The 22,928-nt window shown below is 33.3% G+C and overlaps 3 protein-coding genes across 3 annotated transcripts; all 3 read left to right on the forward strand.

The window, feature by feature from the left end:
* Positions 1-2,519: 2,519 nt before the first annotated feature.
* On the forward strand, positions 2,520-9,018 carry LOC112637057. Its single transcript, XM_025407437.1, has 6 exons — positions 2,520-2,656; positions 2,794-2,907; positions 2,972-5,067; positions 5,415-5,619; positions 6,630-6,818; positions 8,891-9,018. The coding sequence occupies exons 3-6, from the start codon at positions 3,025-3,027 to the stop codon at positions 9,016-9,018; spliced, it is 2,565 nt and encodes an 854-aa protein (XP_025263222.1). The 5' UTR covers positions 2,520-2,656; positions 2,794-2,907; positions 2,972-3,024.
* Positions 9,019-9,091: 73 nt separating this feature from the next.
* Positions 9,092-10,822, forward strand: LOC112637527. Its single transcript, XM_025407433.1, has 6 exons — positions 9,092-9,208; positions 9,363-9,458; positions 9,568-9,806; positions 10,279-10,438; positions 10,523-10,623; positions 10,702-10,822. Exons 1-6 carry the CDS (start codon positions 9,151-9,153, stop codon positions 10,729-10,731), a joined length of 684 nt encoding a protein of 227 aa, XP_025263218.1. The 5' UTR covers positions 9,092-9,150; the 3' UTR covers positions 10,732-10,822.
* A 10,203-nt stretch (positions 10,823-21,025) lies between these two features.
* Positions 21,026-22,213, forward strand: LOC112637532. Its single transcript, XM_025407438.1, has 2 exons — positions 21,026-21,193; positions 21,290-22,213. The coding sequence occupies exons 1-2, from the start codon at positions 21,026-21,028 to the stop codon at positions 22,211-22,213; spliced, it is 1,092 nt and encodes a 363-aa protein (XP_025263223.1).
* Positions 22,214-22,928: the final 715 nt, after the last annotated feature.

A 22,928-nucleotide genomic window follows, 5' to 3' on the forward strand; every position in this document is an offset into this window, starting at 1 on the left:
TTTTTACAACAATTGCAAAGGAGCTTTTTCTGTTCCATGTTTGTAATGATGTTTTATTAATGGTATTACACATTATATATGTCATATATTTTATGACAGAGTCAATATATACGCAAAGTTAGGATATTTATTGTGCTTGCAGTAGAAAATGTAGAAAAACGTTCTGTTATTTTGTATATGTTTCACAATATGTATAGTGATTTATACATATAATACTACAATATATTGATCCGTCGTTACGCGATGTGGAGCGAACGTGTCCAGACATGTCCGAATGCGTCTACACATGTCCAGATGCGTTTTCCTATGTGTCTCTTATTAAAATTATATTTTTAATTTTCTATCAAGTCTTATTTCTTCAATCTGTTTTTGCAACTCAAATACAGTTGATGGCTATATGCTTACTGTCGATAAATAATTTTAATAATCACCGTCGATAAATATTTTGAATAATCACTGTACTTTTTCGCCAATCTTACATATGAAAGCATTTTTCTATATTATCTACTGCGCATATGATAATCCATATGCACATATCCTACCTGTATAATCTCATGTATTTTATTTATCTTATCATTTCATCTCATTATTTTTGTTATATTAAACATATATATGTTACATTTCTAAATTTTCAATCTTTATGAAGGACATTGATTGAGAATTCTTTCAGTGAAAGTGCTTGAGTATTTTAACAATGTGGAGCAAATTCTTGGCTATATGTAATAAGACATATTAGGTGCTTTCCATTTACAATCAAAACTCAGATAAATCTCACTTCTGTCTTTCTTCAACATTCATGTTAAAGAAAGACAGAAGTGAGATTTATCTGAGTTTTGATGTAAATGGAAAACACCTATTATGATCACAGAAGTGAGTATTTTTGTTATATTTTCATAATTTATGATAAGTACGCATACACAACATAAATTTAAAAAACTAATTAATTAAAACATTTTAATAAGTAATTTATTAATCATTCTTTTTTATTTACAGTAAGATTTTTACATAATAATTAATGCATTTTTGTGTCTGCATTACTCAAATCAGTGCTAAGATAACTGTGTAACTACAGCATAATATTGTATAATGTTATCTTAAAAATTGTGTTCTCTTACTTATTCAATAAAAAAAGCGTGATTTGTAATAATGACAATTACATATTGTATTGTCTTAGTGTCATGCTGTCTGTTAATACATCATATTTATTTTACTGTTTGCAGGGGATGGTAATGGATACTAATTTGCAAACCGTCCAAAACATTCACCCGAAAGCTTGCATCTAATGTCAAGAAGGAATCCATTACAAAACATGAGAATCTTTAGAGCGAGAGTTCAATATTATAGTCTCCGCTAATAGACTCTTGTGATCTGTAATGGAATAATCAACGCTCATTCATTAACTTACAGTGATGGTGAAAGCAATAACAATTTTATATTATAGATGTGTTTCAATTAGGAATATTTATACTGCTATTCAGTTTTTTACATCAAGGAAGACAATACTTTAGGATGTCATATTTAAGTGCAGAATATTGTATTATACATATATATGTATTATATGTATATATTAACTGTGCTGCTTGAGAAGAAAAATTTTATATTTTGTTCTTAACTGAAGTATCAACTTGATAATTTCGTTGGACTGTATATATGAAAATACACTATTTTTGGTTGAAATAACTATGCATCAATATAAAAATTATATTTATATTAATTATATTTATGTAATTACACTTGACGACTTACATTTATACACTGTCTTACATAATGCATATATATATATATACATATATTCAAATATAATGTTAGAACATATTTATAAATTTGTATTTGTACGTCGATGTTTTTCCTATGCTCTCATATAATGCATATACATATATTGAAATATGGTAAAAAAATAGGTACCCGCTAAACATGTAACTTTCTGGTAACGTCACATTTCGACTGTAATTAAGCAAATTTGAAACGTTTACATGTAACGGTAATAAAAGGTTCCGTAAACGTCTGAAATTAACGTTTTATTAGTGTCAGTTCGTAGAACGTACCAGAAACGTTGCTTTTCCGCATTTAATTTGTCAATTCGGAACGTCACAAATGAAATATTTTGTAAAGTTCAAGTAACATTTCATATGAAACGTTTTCTTTGCGACTTTATAAACGTTGCTTCAATGCTAGCATTTACTATGTTTCTAAAACATTCATTTCGCTACGTACTTTAAACGTTTCATTCAAAACGTAAACTTTGAAAAACATTTCATTTCGCATTAACGTTATAAATGCGACATTATTAAAAGATTTAATTTTGCAGCCTCGTAAAGTCAACTCGCAATTTATCGTTGATAAATGGTCATAACTTTTTAACAAATTGCAATTTTGCAACAAATAAGTCTCTAAATATTACTCCTATTATTATAATTGTTTGATTGCGACCACTGGCGGCCTCCGCGTATCAGAAAGTAAAGGACATACTGATGAACGCGGCAAATGTCGCGCGCTACAAGCGGTTGCCACTCACCGTTTTGCTTTCTTGTTTCGCGCGTTATGATTGGTCGCTTGAGTTGCGACAAGGCGCGTGTATCGAGCAGTCGGGGGGACTTACTGCGTAGTGTGCAAACGTGTTGTGTTACAATCTTCTCGTATAATTAATTGTGTGCCGGTTGGTTTGTGCATTAATAAAGTTTTCAAGTATATAATAGCGTTTTCGACGTGATCGAATTCAAAACCTGGCTAACCTGGGTTGGATTCGGTCGTCAAAAACGCAATAATTCTGACATTATATTGTCCTCCCGCAAGGACGCTTCCTGCATAATTAACGCCCGGATAAGCGTATATTTCTTACAAAAAAGATCTATGACATCGCACACTCAGACTCCTGTTGCTGAGGGGAATCAGCATCAGCTACATAAGGTAAGTAACAAACTTATTTATAACCTATACTAACCTAAAAAATAATTAATATTTAACGTTTTAGAAAACTTATTGTTCCAAGTGCACACTCGCGCGAGCGAATTAGTAGAAAAAAATATGGGAAAAATAAATAAATGTTTTGTGTCCAAAAGACATATGCGTCGAATAGTCAGAAAAGAATTATTAGAAACTTTGTTGGTAAATCACAAATTAATTAAAATAAATGATAAATCACAAACTAAAACTGCATTCCAGTCAGCAATGCAAAAAGGAAATAAAAATGAAATAAATATTGAACAATTTGCACATACCGAAAATCAGTGTACTGCAGCATTTCCAACAGAAATAGATGAGGAAGAATCTATAAGATATATTGAAACGCTCGTCGATGATGATTTTCAATTACATAAATGTAACATAGGATTTGACGATAAAGTTTCATCTGTGACTGAAGAGTTTGCACTTGATGCCACTAAACAATGGGTTCTGAAATATAGACATTTATTAAGCCAACGGGCCATTAACGATATGTTGCAAATTTTACGAGTGCCATATCCAAAGTTTCCTGCAGACTCGCGTATTCTTTTAAAAACACCAAATTCGTGCCCCTATGAAATAATTAATATGCCCCCCGGTTTCTACTGTCACATCGGTATAGAGAATACAATTCGTAGACTCATCAATGACAGTATTAATATGCACAATTTCTTATTTCAAAATTCAGAACCAGTGTTACCCATTAGTATAAACATAGACGGATTACCTATTTCAAACAGTTCAAAAAGTCAATTTTGGCCAATTTTGATTTCTCTAGATGTAGATTCAGTTAGTCAAAATGCGTCAAAACCTTTTGTAGCTGGAATTTACCACGGGCACACAAAACCAGCTGATGTTAATCAATTTTTAAGTGAATTTATTACAGAATTTAAACATTTGCAAGATAATGGATTTAACATATGCAATAAAACTGTTAAAATAAAGGCCAGTAAATTACTTTGCGATGCTCCTGCTAAATCATTCGTTTTATGTACGAAAGGTCACACGGGATTTTACAGTTGCACAAAATGTACTCAAAGTGGTACCTTTATTAATAACCGACTAGCTTTCCCAGATATCAATGTAGACTTACGAACTGATGCAAGTTTTAAAAACAAATTAGATGATGAATTTCATAAAGGTACAACTCCTCTTGAAAATATTAACATCGGGTTAGTTTCGCAAATACCCCTTGATGGTATGCATCTGGTATTTCTCGGTGTAATGAAAAAACTGATAACGTTTTGGGTACGAGGACCAAAAAACATTCGCTTCACTGACGATGAGAAAAAAGCCATTAACGATCAAATATTATTTTTAAAGAATTATGTACCTAAAGATTTTGGCCGCTTACCAAGAAGCTTAGATGACATAGAGTACTTTAAAGCTGCTGAACTAAGACAATTGTTGTTGTACATTGGACCGATCGTTTTACAAAATATGAGAAACAAGAACATGTATACACATTTTATGACATTATCATGCGCTATTCGCATTTTATGTAGTCCTGCATTATATTCAGTTTATAATGATTATGCTTTGCAACTTATTCAGTATTTTGTTCAAAAATATTCAGTTCTTTATGGTCCTGAGTTCATCAATCACAACGTACACGGCCTCATTCATTTACCTGCAGACTGCTTGTTGCACGGTCCACTTGATACATTTAGTTGTTTCAAATATGAAAATTTTCTGTACGAAATAAAACGAAAAATTAAAACAACAAAACACCCCTTACAACAAATTTGTAACAGACTAAAGGAAGAAGAGCAGAAAAAGAAACAGGACGACAAGACTTATCCGATTTTACATCAACAAAGTAAAGTGCAAATTATTGATAAGGAAAGATGTATATTCTACAAAAAAGTGGATATTGGAAAGTATGAATTCAGCACAGAAAATAAAGAAAATTGCGTCATGCTTAGAGACAAGGCTGTACTATGCGTAGACGGTATTTTCCAAAACACTAACACACTGGAAATGTTCATAACGGGAAGAAAGTTTACAGAATCAACAACGTTTTTTAAGTCACCCTGTTCTTCTGAACTATTTAATGTAGAACAGGTGCAAAATATTTCTGAAGATACGTATACTGTTAATATTGACGAAATTCAAGCAAAATGTGTAAAATTTCCGCACGAAAATAAGTTTATAATTATGCCATTAATTCATACACAATAATAACAAATATTTAATAGTAGTAATATTTAATAACAGTAATTAATAATAATATTTAATAATTAATTAATAATTACACAAAGAATCTCTGCCATTTAATTTTAATTAATATATAATACATCAATATAAAACCAGTAAATAAATTATACTTTGAATTTAAATATAAATTTTAATATAAAATTGAGTTAATATAATTATATGGTATACAATAAGAAGGTATTTTCACATTTTGCATTTACTTATTCTGATATTTTTATTTATTTTTATTACAAATAAAATTTGTGTTATTTCAGTTTATTTGGTCTGTAGTCGAATTTGCGGAGTATTTCGAAGAATCGACTGCAGTAGAAGTCGTCCCGACAACATGGGTAACAATTTTAAACAACGAAATTACATGCAAATGGCCTGGGAAAAACATCCGCAGGGCAATCAACAAACGAACAGCCCCATTAAGTTCTTGGGAAACTTGGAATATAAGAAACATCTTTTTCCAAACTGGTAATCTTTATTGTAATTAATATTACTATTTTTATTTCAAAATACTTGTAAATATATGTAACGATATGTATATACATATATATATATATATATACAGGGTCTACCAAAAGTGTGGAAACCCCTAAATATCTCGGAAAATATACGTTTTACAGAAAAGTGTTTCCAACAAAAGTTGTAGGGTTTAAGAAGATCTATATACTGATTCTATCAGTTTGACCTTGGATGGCGTCGTCAAGGTCAGGTCAAGGTCACATTGACTTTTTTAAATGACACCCCCTACATTTGATTGCATATTCTTATAGCTTAATTCAAGAGCTTTCCAAAACACTATAATAATGTTCATTTTTATTAAGTACTTTGCGAGTTATGAGGGTTGAAATAATTTCTTAATTTTACATAAACCATAAAATATCTAGTAAACCATTCATTTTTCGATTATCTTACCTTCATACTTTTATGTACAAAATAATGAAAGGAATCAATTGGTGTAAAGAAAACATACAGTTGTTTTTAAGAAAAAATATGGAATTGTTAATTGCAAATTACATATTTTTTCTTAGAAACAACTATGTGTTTTCTTTACACCAATTGATTCCTCTCATTAATTTGTACATAAAAGTATGAAGGTAAGATAATCGAAAAATGAATGGTTTACTAGATATTTTATGGTTTATGTAAAATTAAGAAATTATTTCAACCCTCATAACTCGCAAAGTACTTAATAAAAATGAACATTATTATAGTGTTTTGGAAAGCTCTTGAATTAAGCTATAAGAATATGCAATCAAATGTAGGGGGTGTCATTTAAAAAAGTCAATGTGACCTTGACCTGACCTTGACGACGCCATCCAAGGTCAAACTGATAGAATCAGTATATAGATCTTCTTAAACCCTACAACTTTTGTTGGAAACACTTTTCTGTAAAACGTATATTTTCCGAGATATTTAGGGGTTTCCACACTTTTGGTAGACCCTGTATATATATATATATGAATAATTTTGATTGACAGATGAATATCAGACTGCCGTAGATTTCGCAAAAAGAAAAACAAAAACTGATACAGATACGTCAGTGCCAGAAACTGGCCGAAGCAAAAGGAGAGTAAAAAAGAAGAGCCAAAATGATTACACAAGCGACTTCAGCGATAATTCCCAAAATCATAGAATGACACCACCTCCGATGCTGTCTACCGTATTTGGTACGTTAGTAGTGCATTATTAATAGAACTAAATTAAGCAGTGCATTACGTTACCAATAGAACTGAATTCAGGAATTTAATTTTAATTTGTAAAGGGATACGAGTGGATATAATTTGACCACGTTCGAAATGGCCACGGGTAAATTTGACCACGTTCGAAATGGCCACGTTCGAAACGGCCACGTTCGGAATGGCCACGGAATGTTGGAAGCACTATCCCCTTACACACGCACTCACACACACACACACACACACACACACACACACACACACACACACACACACACACATACGGGGGGGTGCAAGGGGGGCCTTCGGCACCCCTCCCGCACCCACCCCGTCCCCCTCGCTTCGCGTGAAAAGTTGTATGGCCGTTTCGAACGCGTGGCCGTTTCGAACGTGGCCATTTCGAACGTGGTCAAATTTACCCGTGGCCATTTCGGACGCTCCCAAGGGATACAGTCAGGATTTTTCATATTTTTTATTTGCACATTTTATTATATAGACACACTTTACCATGCCATAATACAGGGTGGTTCATTTTAATCTAGCCAGGCGAATATTTTCAACGCTGTTGAGTTTAGAGAAAAATGTTTCAGACAAAAGTTATAGGGTTCGAAGGGGGACATAAGATGGTACCATTGGTTTGACTTTGAAAAGTTATTTGAAGATCACATGAAGGTCACTTTCAATTTCTTAAATGGAACCTACATTTTCTCATTACATATTCTTGTAGCTTATCTCGAGAGCTTTCCAAAACACTATAATAAAAAATTTTTTTATTGAGTACTTTTCGAGTTATGAGGCTTGAAATCATTTCTTAATTTTACATAAACCATAAAATATCTAGTAAAATATTCATTTTTTTATTATCTTACCTTAATGCTTTTATGTAGAAATTAATGAGAGGAATCAATTAGTGTAAAGAAAACATACAGTTGTTTTTAAGAAAAAATATGTAATTTGCAATTAACAATTACATATTTTTTCTTAAAAACAACTGTATGTTTTCTTTGCACCAATTGATTTCTCTCATTATTTTCTACATGAAAGCATTAAGGTAAGATAATCAGAAAATGAATATTTTACTAGATATTTTATGGTTTGTGTAAAATTAAGAAATGATTTTAAGCCTCATAACTCGAAAAGTACTCAATAAAAAAATATTTTATTATAGTGTTTTGGAAAGCTCTCGAGATAAGCTACAAGAATATGTAATAAGAAAATGTAGATTCCGTTTAAGAAATTGAAAGTGACCTTCATGTGATCTTCAAATAACTCTTCAAAGTCAAACCAATAGTATCATCTTATGTGCCCCTTCGAACCCTACAACTTTTGTTTGAAACATTTTTCTCTAAACTCAACAGCGTTGGAAATATTCGCCTGGCTAGATTAAAATGAAACACCCTGTATATAGTCACAAACAATTTTGAATTTTTAAACCACTGAAAACATTTAGAAAAATGAAAATATGCCGTTTATAACCACGAATATCGATTCCGGCTAACTATGCACAATTTTATACATTTTCACTTCACAATTTTTTCCAACACTTCTGGCTATGTAATGATGCAAACATAAGCCATTACAAATTTGTAGACACTTTAAAGTACTTAAAAAATAAAAGTATTTAACAAAAATTAAAAAAATCGACATTATCTAAACACCTGTAACTTAATTTTAGAAATTTGATCTTTAAAATTGTTCGCGAATCACGAGTTTCAATCATTCCATTTTGATCTGCATAAGCAGAGATGATTGAGCGAAAAGTAATAAGAATTAATACACACTGTTATTTCTTGTAACATATTACGGTTTTAAAAATAGTAAGTTAAATTTTTTAAATATATAAATAAGAAAGTAAAAATGTATAATATAAATTCCTATATGAAATAAAAATAATATAAATATTATATTTTTTGTAATCAAGTAATTCTAATTTTGTTAAGTGTTGGTTAAAAATACATTTACGTAATACATAAATAGCCTCTATTCAGTCTTACAAGTGAATACAGAAGTGAATATTTTTGCAACGATTAGATGAGTCTTTTTGCTAAATATTTATCTTTCAGATCCTGCAATCGAACGTAGACAATCAAGTGAAGTTCTACAGACTACAAGAAATCTGCCAGCAGATATTGACAACATTTTTCCAACCGTCAATAAAAAAATAAATAGTAATATAGGTGATATAGGTTAGTATTTTTTTAATGTTTATAAATAGAAATGTTAATGTTTTGTCCTGAGTACTTATTAATTTCATATTTATTTAGACTCAAACAATAACGATAATAAAGAAAATCAGATAGATCAAACGGATGATATAGGGGTTATGAATCGTAACAATAATATAAACAATACTGTAGATCTTGAAACCTACCCAACGGAGGGTATGTAAACGTATATATATGTATATTTAACATTCACATACACGTATTTATTGGTCGTAGTATATCTACGATAAATAACAAATACTATTTTAATATATCAAGATTTACTTTCCGAAGTTATATTTTTATAACATAAAATATTTTAATTCAACAGATTTAGGTCCGCAAAATATTGCTGGAAACGCATCTCCAATTCCGATAAGAAATAACTTATTCGCAGGAAACGTAATCTTTGAAGATTTTCCATCAGGTATCAATATATATATTTATTGTTATTTTATTACTTAAACAACTACACAATACAACAGCAACAATAATAACAATAAGGTATGTAATAATATTTAATTGTAATTTTACAGATAGCCAGAATATAATTAAGATTTTAGAGAACACGATAGAGATTAAAAACCTATTAAGACAACAAAATGAATTTGTTGAGCAATTAAAACAAAAAAACGACGAATCAGTAATATTTGCAGCAGCAGGTGCAAGATATAATAATTTTTCGACTATCCCTACAAAACCATTTAAAAAGCACCGAAAATTGCTGCAGTATGACACTTCATTGAAGAATGATGAAGATGGAAAAAAACAACTGGTAATAGTATATACACTACCCGTCAATGATTCGCCCCCCTAGGAAATAGAGACGGCGCTATAGATTTTTTATAGTTTATCTATAGCGTCGTCTTTATTTCCTAGCAGGAATGGGAACGAATCATTGACGGATAGTGTACATTCCCCACTTACTTATTTATACAATTAAAATATAATTGCATCGTATATTCAATTAGACATGTAAATTAAAAAAGATTGAAAAAATGTAAATAGCTTGTATGATGTCGATACTCAGAGAATTGTGCGGCCGAAAATACTTTTAACATAATTGAATATTTTAACTTAATTTTACTGTACATATATACTGATATATGTACAGTAAAATTATTTACAATTTTCTATTACATATTAATCTCTCGAAAGTATGTATATTGAAATATGTAATGTTTCGACATTATTCATATATGAAAAATGTAATATGTCGTTATAATTGTAATAATTATATGCTTCAGGAAACATTTTTCTATTTGCTTGGAGGAGACTCACCTCAGGATCAAATAAAACATAGCTTGGAAAAAATGTTTTCCAATAAATTGGCTATGAAATGTTCATGGAAAGGCCAGAAAGGAAACTTTGCCATAAATTCACTTCTGCTAATAGATATCATAAAAAGTAAGACTTTCTGCATTGACCTAACTTGAAACAAAATTATACAAATCAATTTATTAAACTTTAATTTTTTCTTGCGTTTTATAGAGGCTGCTCGAAAGCATTATCCGATGTTAACGGATAGACAATTTTTAAATCATGTTTCCGCCTGGTTTAAATATGCCAAAACACGTCATGATAGAGAGCAGGTACTTTTTTCATTCTACTTAAATGAATTACTATTTTTATACAGCTGAATTGATTTTGTGTCTTTTTTCTTGTCTTAGGCAAAAGCACTTAGAAATCAGATCGGATAATTCAGTTTTAAAGAAATGTACATGAACTCATATATGGCGTTCAGCCGATCCTGCAAATGCACTAATAGTGCAATATTAAAATAATAATATTTATGTTATAAATATTAGAAATATTTTAAAAATACATGTTATAAATATATAATATATCTTATATAATTGATGTTTTGTATTTTTTTAATTTTATCACAAAATATTGTTGTATGTATATGAAAATAAATGTAATTAATATGCGAATAATTTTTGTTTTTCACTGATCGTATTATTACGCATGTAACGAATGTATAAAGCCTAGTCTACAATGAGTCATTAATCGTTAATTTGCAAATGCCATCTCTTATGCACTCGAGTGTCCTAAGTCGTAAGTCATAAGAGATGGCATTTGCAAATTAACGATTAATGACTCATTGTAGATTGTGCCTTATACATTCGTTACAAAAACGTTGCAAATTAACCATAAAGCGGAAAATAAATTCCTGGAACGTTGTATAAAAAACGTTGTATAAACATTGTTTTTGGAATGAAAGTTTGTAACGTTTCCCTAACGTTTCATGCAAGTTTTACAAACGGCGCAAAAAACGTTGTAAATGCGACGTCGCACATATAAGGTTTTTCAAACGCCTAAAACACGTTGCAAGTTCGACGTCGCATATGTAAGGTAATTGAATCGGGACATTTCTGGTTCCTGAAATGTTACCAAAAGGTTAATACAACCAAACGTAAAACGTCGCACGGCTATATTGCAATGTTACAAAAACGTTTTTGCAACAGAATATTGTTTAGCGGGTATATTTATATATTTGTATATCGGTGTTTTTCGTATGATAAATACTAAATTGTACCATATTCTTTCATACTCTTAAAATCTCACAACGCTCTGACATATGTGAAATTTTAAGTGTGAAAGAATACAGTATTATTTTTAATTATTCACAAACAGCATTTATCATACGAAAAACACCGATAACCGTATAAATGTAAGTCGTCAAGTGTAATTACATAAATATAATTAATATAAATATAATTTTTATATTGATGCATAGTTATTTCAACCAAAAATAGTGTATTCTCATATATACAGTCCAAGGAAATTATCAAGTTGATACTTCGGTTAAGAACAAAATATAAGATTTCTCTTCTCAAGCAGCACAGATAATACATACATATAATATGTATATAATCTGTCATTGGAATGTGAGTAATTATTTCAATAATCATTTAAAATATTTTTCTGTTTGATTTTATGGCACTTTATATTTTCAAAGTTGAACTTATTTACGAAAATTTACAAATAGGTTTAAATTATTAATTAAATACTATAATGCTATAATAATAAATTATATAATACTATAATACTATAATACTACAACTTCCTTTCGAACCACCCATTAAAATATAAAATTAATACGATTTATAATTTAGTAGACCACGCTATTTTATTATCCGACGACTGTTTTAAACAAGAAAACATTAAACTGGTATATGACACCTTAATTAATAATTGCTTTCCTAAACATATCATACATAAACATATTAGAAAGAGAATCAATTTTTTAAGTAATCGTGACCGTAATGACAAAGTTGATCTTTCTCATAGAGACAAGACTCCGATTATGGCAATACCATATGTAGACAATACGAGCCATGATCTGTACCGTCTCCTGCGAAATAATGGTTTTAATGTCGTTTACAAAATAACCAAAAAACTTAGTAATCTAATTAGACGTGGTAAAGATAGATTACATAACAACGACAAGACAAGCGTTGTATATAAATTAAATTGTAAAAATTGCAAACTATCATATATTGGTCAAACAAAGAGACATTTACGTACGCGAGTAAATGAACATCGTAATAATATGAAGCTACATGAGACCAATCACTCCGTAATTACCAAACATAGATTGGAAGCGGGACACGAATTTGATTGGTCGAACCCCGACATTTTACACAGCGAAACGTATGTTCGAAAAAGAGAGATTGCTGAGATGTTCTTTATTAAGAGATCAGACAATCTAATAAACTTACAGATAGACACAGACAATCTAAACAATATTTATAACAAAATTATAAAGGTCACTTAACTTGATTTATTCTTTTAACTATGTTTAGTTTTTTGACGAAGTCTCACACGGACACATCAGTTCTCTCAATTTCGAACTTTAATCAAATAACGTCTTTTGTCTAATTAATTTTTTAATTCTTAATTTCTCAAAATTGTAATTTGTGACTTGTGCTGGTTTAAGTGCCATGCCTGTTTTTTATCTTTCCATCGGTAATTATGCTCACTTTTCATTTTTGTTGTGCTTAGTATATATTAAAAAACCGTTAATTAATGTATTTAAATCCTTCCAGTGTACTTGATAAGGACCACAACCATATGGTCGAAACGTCGTAATTTTTAAATAAATTAATGGTTTCTTAGCTAGTTTGGTTGACTACAATTCTTTAATAATCCTTTGATTGTTCGACTAGCGAGAATAGAGCGTTTTTTCAATTTTTAAATACTATAATTTTACATAAATGTAAACTATGTACCTTTCTGATAAAAGTTATACTTAAAATGACAATAGACTCAAAAATTATTATTATTATAATATCACTATTATTATATTTTTTATATTGATATAAAAAAGATATACATAATTTAAGATTACTAAGAAATTATACTTTTAAAAATAATAAATCCAATGTTATTTACCGACGTATTGAAATGCTGTGGTTGTTTTAAAAATGATTCAACGTGCTTTTCCAAGTCATCCGTGGATGTAAGTGGCAACTCAAAACAGGAAAATATGGATTCCACTGGATTTAAATTTTCCGGTGGCTGGATTTCTCGAGGCATGTTACTTTTTAAATCTTTCAAGTCATCCGCCATTTGCCACAACTGTGTCTTAAAGTACGACTGCTGGCGAATGATTTCTTTGAAACACTGAAGAACTATTTTATGAACGAAAAGAAAAATTAAACTTTAAATACGTCATTCTAAATTTCAACGATTTCAGACCATTAATTATATCAATATTAAGACATGTAATTGAATTTAAAAAAATATTTACAGAGTGTTTACAGAGGAATGAAAAATTAGTACGTATTGATGAAAAGAATGTATATACGAACCACTTGTATTATTAATAAAATAACTAATGTCGCTAGTCAGATAATCACAAGGATCGTTGAAAAAAATTGTAGTCGAATCGAAAAAAAAAAAACGTCGTATTAATAAACAAATTTCTGGCTAGTTTGGTCGACTACAATTTTTTTCAACGATTTGTATTATTATTATGCGCAGGGCAAGTATAACATCCACAATCGTCGTCTGTTGTTTTAGCAATAATCTCGTCAAGGATAGAAAACGACTCGTTATTATTGGTAGATTCAGGAGCTAATTTTTCATGACGGTCGTTGTGTTTTTCATTTCCGTGGGACACGCTAATTTTTGATAATTTTGTCGACTTATTATTGTTAACATTGTCTAAATGCTTATCAGTTAAATTTTTTGTGAATTTAAATTATGTCTTGGGTATTTCAGAGACTGATTTTTCGTTACAGTCATTGCTTTTTTCATTTTCGCGGAATACTATTGTATTTAACGATCCTAAAATAATAATTATTAATAATAATTGTGAAATGATTGGAAATATATGGTGGGTTTTTTAAAGAAATAATAACTAAAGAAATAATTACTACAAAAAATCATTAATATTGAAACTCACGTTGCATAAGCGGAGGCGTTGGCAATTCGGTAAACTCATCCTCATCACTAATCGATTCTTCTGACGATGAATCATGCTGCTTAAGTTTTTTAAATTTTTTCTTTATGTCATCCCTCTTATTATTATTATCCGTATCGCTATTTAATTCTGACGTATATTCCGCCTTTTTTGCCTTCTCTCTGGCTTTAGAGTAGCTGTCTGAAAACATATAAATAAAAATATTTGTATAACTGAAAAGAAAAAGTACATAAACGAATGATATTAGTATAAAAGTTATATTAATTTAAAAGTATAGTATAAAAGTATATATATATAGTATAAAAGTTATATTAATTTAAATATTAATTAGTATTAACCATAATTGCCGTTTCGAAATGGGATCACGTCATACAAAGGCTAGCAATTATTGGGATTTTCATATTTACGAATTGCTGCCATCATTTTGTCTGATTGAAACGGTGGCCAATAACATTTATTGTTAATGATCCAAGTAGACGAGACCGCTTCGACAGTATCCTCCGATGTAAATCGATCAACCGATCATATCTTCTGCATTTCTGGACATGGAACAAATATTTAAACGCAGTTTTTGTTTTTACAGGATATACTTTTAAAATTTTTATGTACAATTAATTATAAAACCTATTAAAAATATGTTACATTTGCCGATGAGATTAAGAGATAAACAACATAATTATTCTGAATGTAGTAAGGGAAAAACTACGAACTTATTTTTAAATTTTAATTTCACACATTTATTCTTGACTTGTTCTAAATTCCAAGACTCTAAATTTCCAATATTTTCAACTAAATGTATGCCTAATTTTGATGATCTGCATGGTTTCACATAAAAATCTGAAAGCGTCTTATATTTAGTGCCAATTACTACAATGCCGTTATTGTTTGCAATAAAATTGCAAATAATAATAATGCTTCCATCTTTTAAACTACAACAATTATCTGGTGCATTTGTTTTTAAAATAAATTTGTTAAACACTGCTTTACTAAATTGATTACAATCATGGAAATTGGTGAATGAACCGTTAATTAAATGTGGATTTAAAAGTTCAGGTTCAACACGTTTCTATTATAGATTAGAATTTGCACAAAAATTCTTTTCTGTTATACGGCAAACAATTTGCTCTAATTCTTTATTATTTTTGCGAGTCATTTTCAGGATAGATTGCAAATAATTTTCCAATGGAAAGGCACTAAATTCTTGAAGCGTTCCCATTTTTTCCACGTCATCACAAAGATGTAACAAATGGTAGACGTTATGCGATGCATTTTCTTTGCCATACAAAGTAATAAACGTTTGGACAAAATAGTGCAACAAGGATTTGGCATAATCTAAACAACTTGATCAACATGATTTGAATTTGACAAAATGATGATAGCTACATGCAAAGATAAAAAATTTAAATACCGATCATGATTTAAAACAGACTTTAAAACGATGGGCCCTAAGTACAATAGAAAAGTTCGGAATTCGGTAGCCTTCCATCTTTTATATTCGGACAATGATCTTGGTTTTCGATTAAAATCACAAAGAACATTCTTTTTTTGATCGACTAAAAATTTTAATATGACTGATACTTGTTGATGTGATAATTTCGTACCTGATTTTCCAAAACACTGTAGAGACACAACTAGTTTGTTGACAATTCCTAGAAAAATTAAATGCATTGGATCAGAGGGGAAATCATCCACTATATTTATATTTGGAATCGATTCAAGATTTGATGTTCCAACATGATGGCTTTGTTGTAATTTTAATCGAAAATCATGATTGGTACGTGAATCACAACTTGTCAAATATGGATAGATCACTCTATCCCGATAATATTCGCCTCTAGCAGTACATTTAGAACATGCATAATAGCCCGAATGACCTTTTGTGTACGTAATAAATGACTTCGCCGGGACGTCGCATATAAATCGGATTTTAAAAGGATAAGTGTGCCCGTTTATCATTAATCCATTAATTGTTAAATTTCTTGCTTCTTCTATAAATGGTTTTAAAAATAAATTGGCATCAGATGGTTTCTCAAATCCATGATATATTTTAATAACATTAACTTCACTGAAATTGTTAACTAAATTGCATAAAATCGGATAAACTTGACTTGTTGAACTTTTGTGTAATGGCAGTCCATCAATGTTTATGTTAACTTCAATAAGTTCCATATTTTTTGAAGAATGTCGCGTTAAAAGTGTTTCAATGCAATTTTTTAACTCGAAATGATAGTAGTGTCCTGGTGCAACATCATCTACATTGATCTTTCTGGGCGTCCCTAATAAACTGCGAGCATCTCTCGGCAAGTCAGGGTATTGAGGTTCGATACGCGATATAAGTTCATTCAGCGCGACGTGTGTTATATTATCTTTAATTGCCCACTCTTGCAACCAAGATTTAAAAGATGGAAGATTGTCGACAGAATTCGTGAATTCAACATTAATGAAAAAATAGTTAAGTTTATCAGAAAGTTTTGAATGAGTAGATTCATTGTCTGAATTATAACTGTTATTTTGGAAATAGCTGATTTCATTAACTTGTACAGACATTTGATTGGTCATCACATTCGTAAACCAAGGACATAGAGTCTGGATTTGAAGTTGAAGTTGATGAAGTTGAAGGCAATATTTGACTATTATTAAAACAATTTCGGAACACGGCTAATGAAGAGAATGCTCGGCTGTGATTGGTCAAATTCTTAAGGCTTAGGGCTTAAATTATCTGTTGTAGATCGGGATTAAAGGTTTGTCTGCAATGGCCGTTGCATAAGGTTGTAAGGCGTAAAACTCAAGAAATTGACCAATCACAGTCGAGTATTCTCTTAATATTTGACTGTAATTGGTCAATTACTTGAATCTTACGCCTTACAACCTTACGCTACGGCCACTTAGGACGATCTTAAAGCACCGTCTACAATGGCAGTAGAATTAATGAATTAAAGCTGCAACTCAATAAATTGACCAATCACAGTCGAGTATTCTTTTAATGCTTGAATGTGATTGGTCAATTCCTTAAGTTACTGCTTTAATCCGTTAATCCTACTTCCATTGTAGACCACGTGTTAAGCGTCTTCTACAATGAGATTTTAAGGCGTAAGACTTAAGAAATTAACCAATCACAATCGAATGTTCTCTTAATACTAGACTGTGATTGGTCAATTTCTTAAAGCTTAGGGCTTAAATTATGTATTGTAGATCGGGATTAAAGGGTCATCTGCAATGGCCGTAGAATAAGATTGTAAGTCATCAAACTCAAGAAATTGACCAATAACAGTCGAGTATTCTCTTAAAATTTGACTGTGATTGGTCAATTTCTTGAGTTTTTCGCCTTACAATCTTATGCTACAGCCACTGTAGAATTGCCTTTAAGCGTCATCTACAATGAGATATTAAGGCGTTTGTCTTAAGAAATTCACCAAACACAATCGAATATTCCCTTAATACTATACTGCGATTGGTCAATTTCTTAAGTCTTACGACTTAAAATCTTATTATAGACGCTACATTAAGCGTCGTCTACAATGAAATTTTAAAGAGACTTAAGGCGTAAGATTTAAGAAATTGACCAATTACAGTCAAGTATTAACAGAATATTCGATTGTGATTGGTCAACTTCTTACGCCTTAAGTATCCTTAAAATCTCAATGTAGACGACGCTTCAAGAGTCGTCTACAATGACCGCAGCATAAGTTGTAAGGCGTAAAACTCAAGAAATTGACCAATCACAGTCAAGTATGGCTGTGTTCCGAAATTGCCGCCAGATTACTGCCACACTGAAAATATATAATATAAGTAACGTGCACTATAGAATTTGCAGTATACTGGTAATAATTTCGGAACGCGGCTTATGAAGAGAATGCTCGACTGTGATTGGACAATTACTTAATGCTTAGAGCTTAAATTATCTGTTGTAGATCGGGATTAAAGGTTCGTCTGCAATGGCCGTAGCATAAGGTTCTAAAACGTAAATCTCAAGAAATTGATTAATCACAATCGAGTATACTCTTAATATTTGACTGTGATTGGTCATTTTCTTGAGTCTTTCGCCTTACATCCTTATGCTACGGCCACTGTAGAATAGCCTTTAAGCGTCTTCTACAATGAGATTTTAAGGAGTAAAGCTTAAGAAACTAACCAATCACAATCGAATATTCTCTTAATACTAGACCGTGATTGGTCAATTTCTTAAGACTTACGCATTAAACACTAATTATAGACGCTACATTAAGCGTCGTCTACAATGAAATTTTAAGGAGAATTAAGGCGTATGATTTAAGAAATTGACCAATTATTGTCAAGTATTAAGAGAATATTCGATTGTGATTGGTCAACATCTTAAGTCTTACGCCTCAAGTCTCCTTAAAATCTCAGTGTAGATGACGCTTCAAGAGTCGTCTACAATAACCGTAGCATAAGGTTGAAAGGCGAAAGACTCAAGAAATTGACAAATCACAGTCAAGTATGGCCGTGTTCCGAAATTGCTGCCAGTTTACTGTAAACACTGAAAATATATAATATACGTAACGTGCACTATAAAATTTGCAGTATACTGATAATAATTTCGTAACGCGGCTTATGAAGACAATGCTCGGCTGTGATTGAACAATTTCTTAAGGCTTAGGGCTTAAATTATCTGTGGTAAATCAGGATTAAAGGTTCGTCTGCATGGCCGTAGCATAAGATTGTAAGGCGTAACACTCGAGTTTCACAGTCGAGTATTCTTTTAATGCTTGAATGTGATTGGTCAATTCCTTAAGTTACTGCTTTAATCCATTAATCCTACTGCCATTGTAGACGACGTGTTAAGCGTCTTCTACAATGAGATTTTAATGCATAAGACTTAAGAAATTGACCAATCACAATCGAATATTCTCTTAATACTAGACTGTGATTGGTCAATTTCTTAAGGCTTAGGGCTTAAAATTGTTAATATGCCTGACACTACAATAACATTTGATGTGATTCACTAATTATTTAATTAAGCATTATAGCAGAGAGAAGACTGAGAGGGGTCACGCTGCCCTTTTTCAGGGAACGCTTTTTCCCCGCCATAAAGTGGCGCTAACTGGATCCATTTTACGGCCGGCGGTACTACGTGGCTGGATCCACTTTTGGCTGCCACGGTAAAACGACCGATTGGTTCATGTCCGTGCTAGATCCATAATTGTGGATCTCAAAAGTACGAAACATATCATACATTTATTAATTTTTATTACATATTATTAACAGCGCGTGATCTTTTTTCACTTTAGCATATATTATAAAGTAATATATATGTATATGCGTGTATAATATATTGTATATAAAATTAAAATGCTTATTTTATTTCACATAAAATTTAATTTTTTAATAATTTCAATAAAAGTATTTTAATAAAATATATATGTGTATGTTACTCCAATAATAAATATTACCAAAATGAAAAAAAGATCATACGCAATAATGTTTCGAACTTTATTTTGAGATTCACAATAATTAATGAATCTAGCACGAATATACGGTCGTTTTATACACTTATATATATATATATATATGTATATGTATATGCATATATATATATATACATATATATATATATATATATATATATATATATATATATATATATAGTGTACGCGGGAGTATGTGAACAAGCGAGAAGGTAATAAGAGGGAGAGAAATGGCAATAAGAGTGAGCGAGATAGGAATAGAACAAGCAACGAAGACTCGAAAACCGAGTCTTTCTTGCAGTCTGGCATACTATTTCTCTCTCGCTCGCTTCTGTTATTGTTTCACTCGCTCTTACGTACTCATATACTGTCATATTCATCTCGTTATCAAGCCTGCCGCTGGCAAGCGACCGATGTCAAATTGTGAGAAATAAATAAATTAATCATTTTAAGATATATTTATAAGGGTATGCGAGTAATTGTAATGGAACAATGAAAATTTTGCGACAATGACGACAAATTTTAAAACAACATCAAACGCGGTATCAATCGGATAAATGTATATAATCAAAATTTTTATTATCAGACCAATTAAAAATTATTGGATCTATATCGTGTTTGATATCATTTTAATCGCAAGAATCTCAATAATTCATTAAAATTACTTTCAAATAGATAAAGTAAAAAATAGGCGTTTCAGTTTTTATTTTATAAGATGTTTACATTCGCGAGGAAGCCGAGTCCGCTTATCTTTACGACCTATCAAGTGCGAGAGCGACAGCGAGTCGAGAGCGAGCGAGATGACCTATCATCAAAGAATTCCGAAGTCTCTTACAATCGGCTTCTTCACTTTCTCTATCCATTCGCAATTTACGAGATAATAAACTGAAAACTGAAACTCCTATTTTTTATTTTATCGATACGAAAGTAATTTTAATGAATCATTGAGATTTTTGCGATTAAAATGATATCAAACACGACGTAAATCGGATAATTTTTAATTGGTCTGATAATAAAAATTTTAATTTACAGGGCGACGGAGCTCGAATGCCTGGCCATCGTCTGGGGCATCCGGCGCATGAAGAGTTACCTCGAGGGTTACTCTTTTACCGTCGTAACCGACCATCAATCCCTACGATGGCTGCAAAAAATGGAATCACCGACCGGACGCCTCGGACGCTGGGTGTTCGAGCTCCAGCAGTACGATTTCGACGTACGATACCGCCGCGGGGTGTTAAACCGGGTCGCAGACGCATTGTCGCGTCACCCGGCTACCTGCGCCGCCAGACGCCAGGAATGCTCCTGGTACCGCCGCACGCGGGAAGGGGTCCAGAATGACCCCGCCGCGTATCCCGATTACCGCATCCAGGATGGACAACTACACCGCCTCATATATCACAGCCTGGACTTCAAGGACAGCCACCCGGACGAGCAGTGGAAACGTTGCATACCCAAGGAGGACCGGAGGAAGATATTACAGCAATACCACGACGCCCCCATCGCCGGGCACTTGGGCATCGCGAAAACCATCGCCCGGATTGCCAAGAGATATTACTGGCCGGGGATGTTGCGCGAGATTGCCGGTTACGTACGAGCCTGCCAGAACTGCCAGGTCCACAAGGTCGCTCAGCAACGACCGGCCGGGGCACTGCACTCTACGTACGTCGGCCGACCCTGGGAACAAGTGACGCTGGATCTCGTCGGTCCGTTGCCACGTTCGCACCAAGGACATACGTGGCTTTTCGTCCTCCAAGACCGTTCACGAAATGGGTAGAGCTTGTGCCGTTGCGCCGAGCTACCGCCGCCGCCGTCACCAAGGCACTGACCGAGCGCATTCTCCTGCGACACGGCCGACCCGAATCCGGGTTGCTATCGGACAACGGGACACAGTTGAGATCCATCCAGTTGGAGGAGCGCCTACGAGCATGGGATATCCGGCATATCACCGTACCGGCTTACTCGCCTCATTGCAATCCGGTCGAGAGAACGAACCGCACCGTCAAGACGATGATCACCCAGTACATCGACAAAGATCATCGAGCCTGGGACGAACACATACCGGCCTTGCAATTCGCCTACAACACGGCACTCCACGACGCGACCAGATACACGCCGGCTTTCCTAAATTACGGGCGCGAAATGCAAGCCCCGGAAGACACCGATCCGCAGACCACAGTACCGGACGCGCCTGACGTCATCCGGAACAAGCTCACCGAGGCATACGAAGTGATGAAGCTCCATTTGGCGCAAGCCTTCCAGCGCCAGAAACGCCATTACGACCTCCGGCGTCGGCCTTGGAAACCGAACGTCGGTGAATGGATGTGAAAGCGCGATCACCCTCTTTCTAAGAAAAGCGAAGCGTACAACGCCAAATTGGCGCCCAAGTTCAGCGGGCCATACGAGATCCAAAAAATCGTCTCACCCGTTATAGTGGATCTCAAGAGCAAAAGGGGAAAGTGGATAAGGCATGTACATATCCAGGATTTAAAAACGGCTCATCAAAACAACAACAATGTCAACCTTATCCCCCCCAACGAGGACATCGATAACGAGCCTGACACCTCGTTTGTCGATAACGCTCACAACTGAGCCAGACTTCTTGGAAGATGGATCAAAATTCGGAAATCCTGGACGAGATCACCGCTCTGCTTCGAGAGTACGAGGCGAGCAACCTCGCGACGCGGACCGAGGAACCCGCGCCGCCCCGCATTGCCGCACCACCACCGCCGCGGCCACCTCGAGTCGGCACCATCATCCAGTGGTCCGACCGAGTCAACCGGCAGAAGCAGGAGACTCTCCTGACGCCGCCATCACCACCACCGCAGCGAAGGGCCCAGCAGCATACGAGAGGCCACCCCGGCCAGTCAACCGAGGGGACGCGCCAGCCGAGCTGCCGACCATCTTGCGACCAATGGGTCCGTTGCCGCCGCCACCGATCCTCGTTGAGGTCGAGCCAGGGATCACCGTGGAGGTCCCTCATTTCGCGGTATATGTATCGCACCGATACAAGGCGCGAACACCTGCCGGACGGTGGATCATT

This window comes from Camponotus floridanus, unplaced genomic scaffold (genome assembly GCF_003227725.1).
Source record: "Camponotus floridanus strain SB8 unplaced genomic scaffold, Cflo_v7.5 scaffold176, whole genome shotgun sequence".
Lineage (NCBI taxonomy): Eukaryota > Metazoa > Arthropoda > Insecta > Hymenoptera > Formicidae > Camponotus > Camponotus floridanus.

Coding starts and splice junctions, on each gene's coding strand:
- LOC112637057 (XM_025407437.1), top strand. CDS start 3,025: ATGGGAAAAATAAATAAATGTTTTGTGTCCAAAAGACATATGCGTCGA. Junction 5,620..6,629: donor AAACATCTTTTTCCAAACTG/GTAATCTTTATT, acceptor TTTGATTGACAG/ATGAATATCAGACTGCCGTA. Junction 6,819..8,890: donor GATGCTGTCTACCGTATTTG/GTACGTTAGTAG, acceptor TTTATCTTTCAG/ATCCTGCAATCGAACGTAGA.
- LOC112637527 (XM_025407433.1), top strand. CDS start 9,151: ATGAATCGTAACAATAATATAAACAATACTGTAGATCTTGAAACCTAC. Junction 9,209..9,362: donor TGAAACCTACCCAACGGAGG/GTATGTAAACGT, acceptor TTAATTCAACAG/ATTTAGGTCCGCAAAATATT. Junction 10,624..10,701: donor CACGTCATGATAGAGAGCAG/GTACTTTTTTCA, acceptor TTCTTGTCTTAG/GCAAAAGCACTTAGAAATCA.
- LOC112637532 (XM_025407438.1), top strand. CDS start 21,026: ATGGCTGCAAAAAATGGAATCACCGACCGGACGCCTCGGACGCTGGGT. Junction 21,194..21,289: donor AGACGCCAGGAATGCTCCTG/GTACCGCCGCAC, acceptor CATATATCACAG/CCTGGACTTCAAGGACAGCC.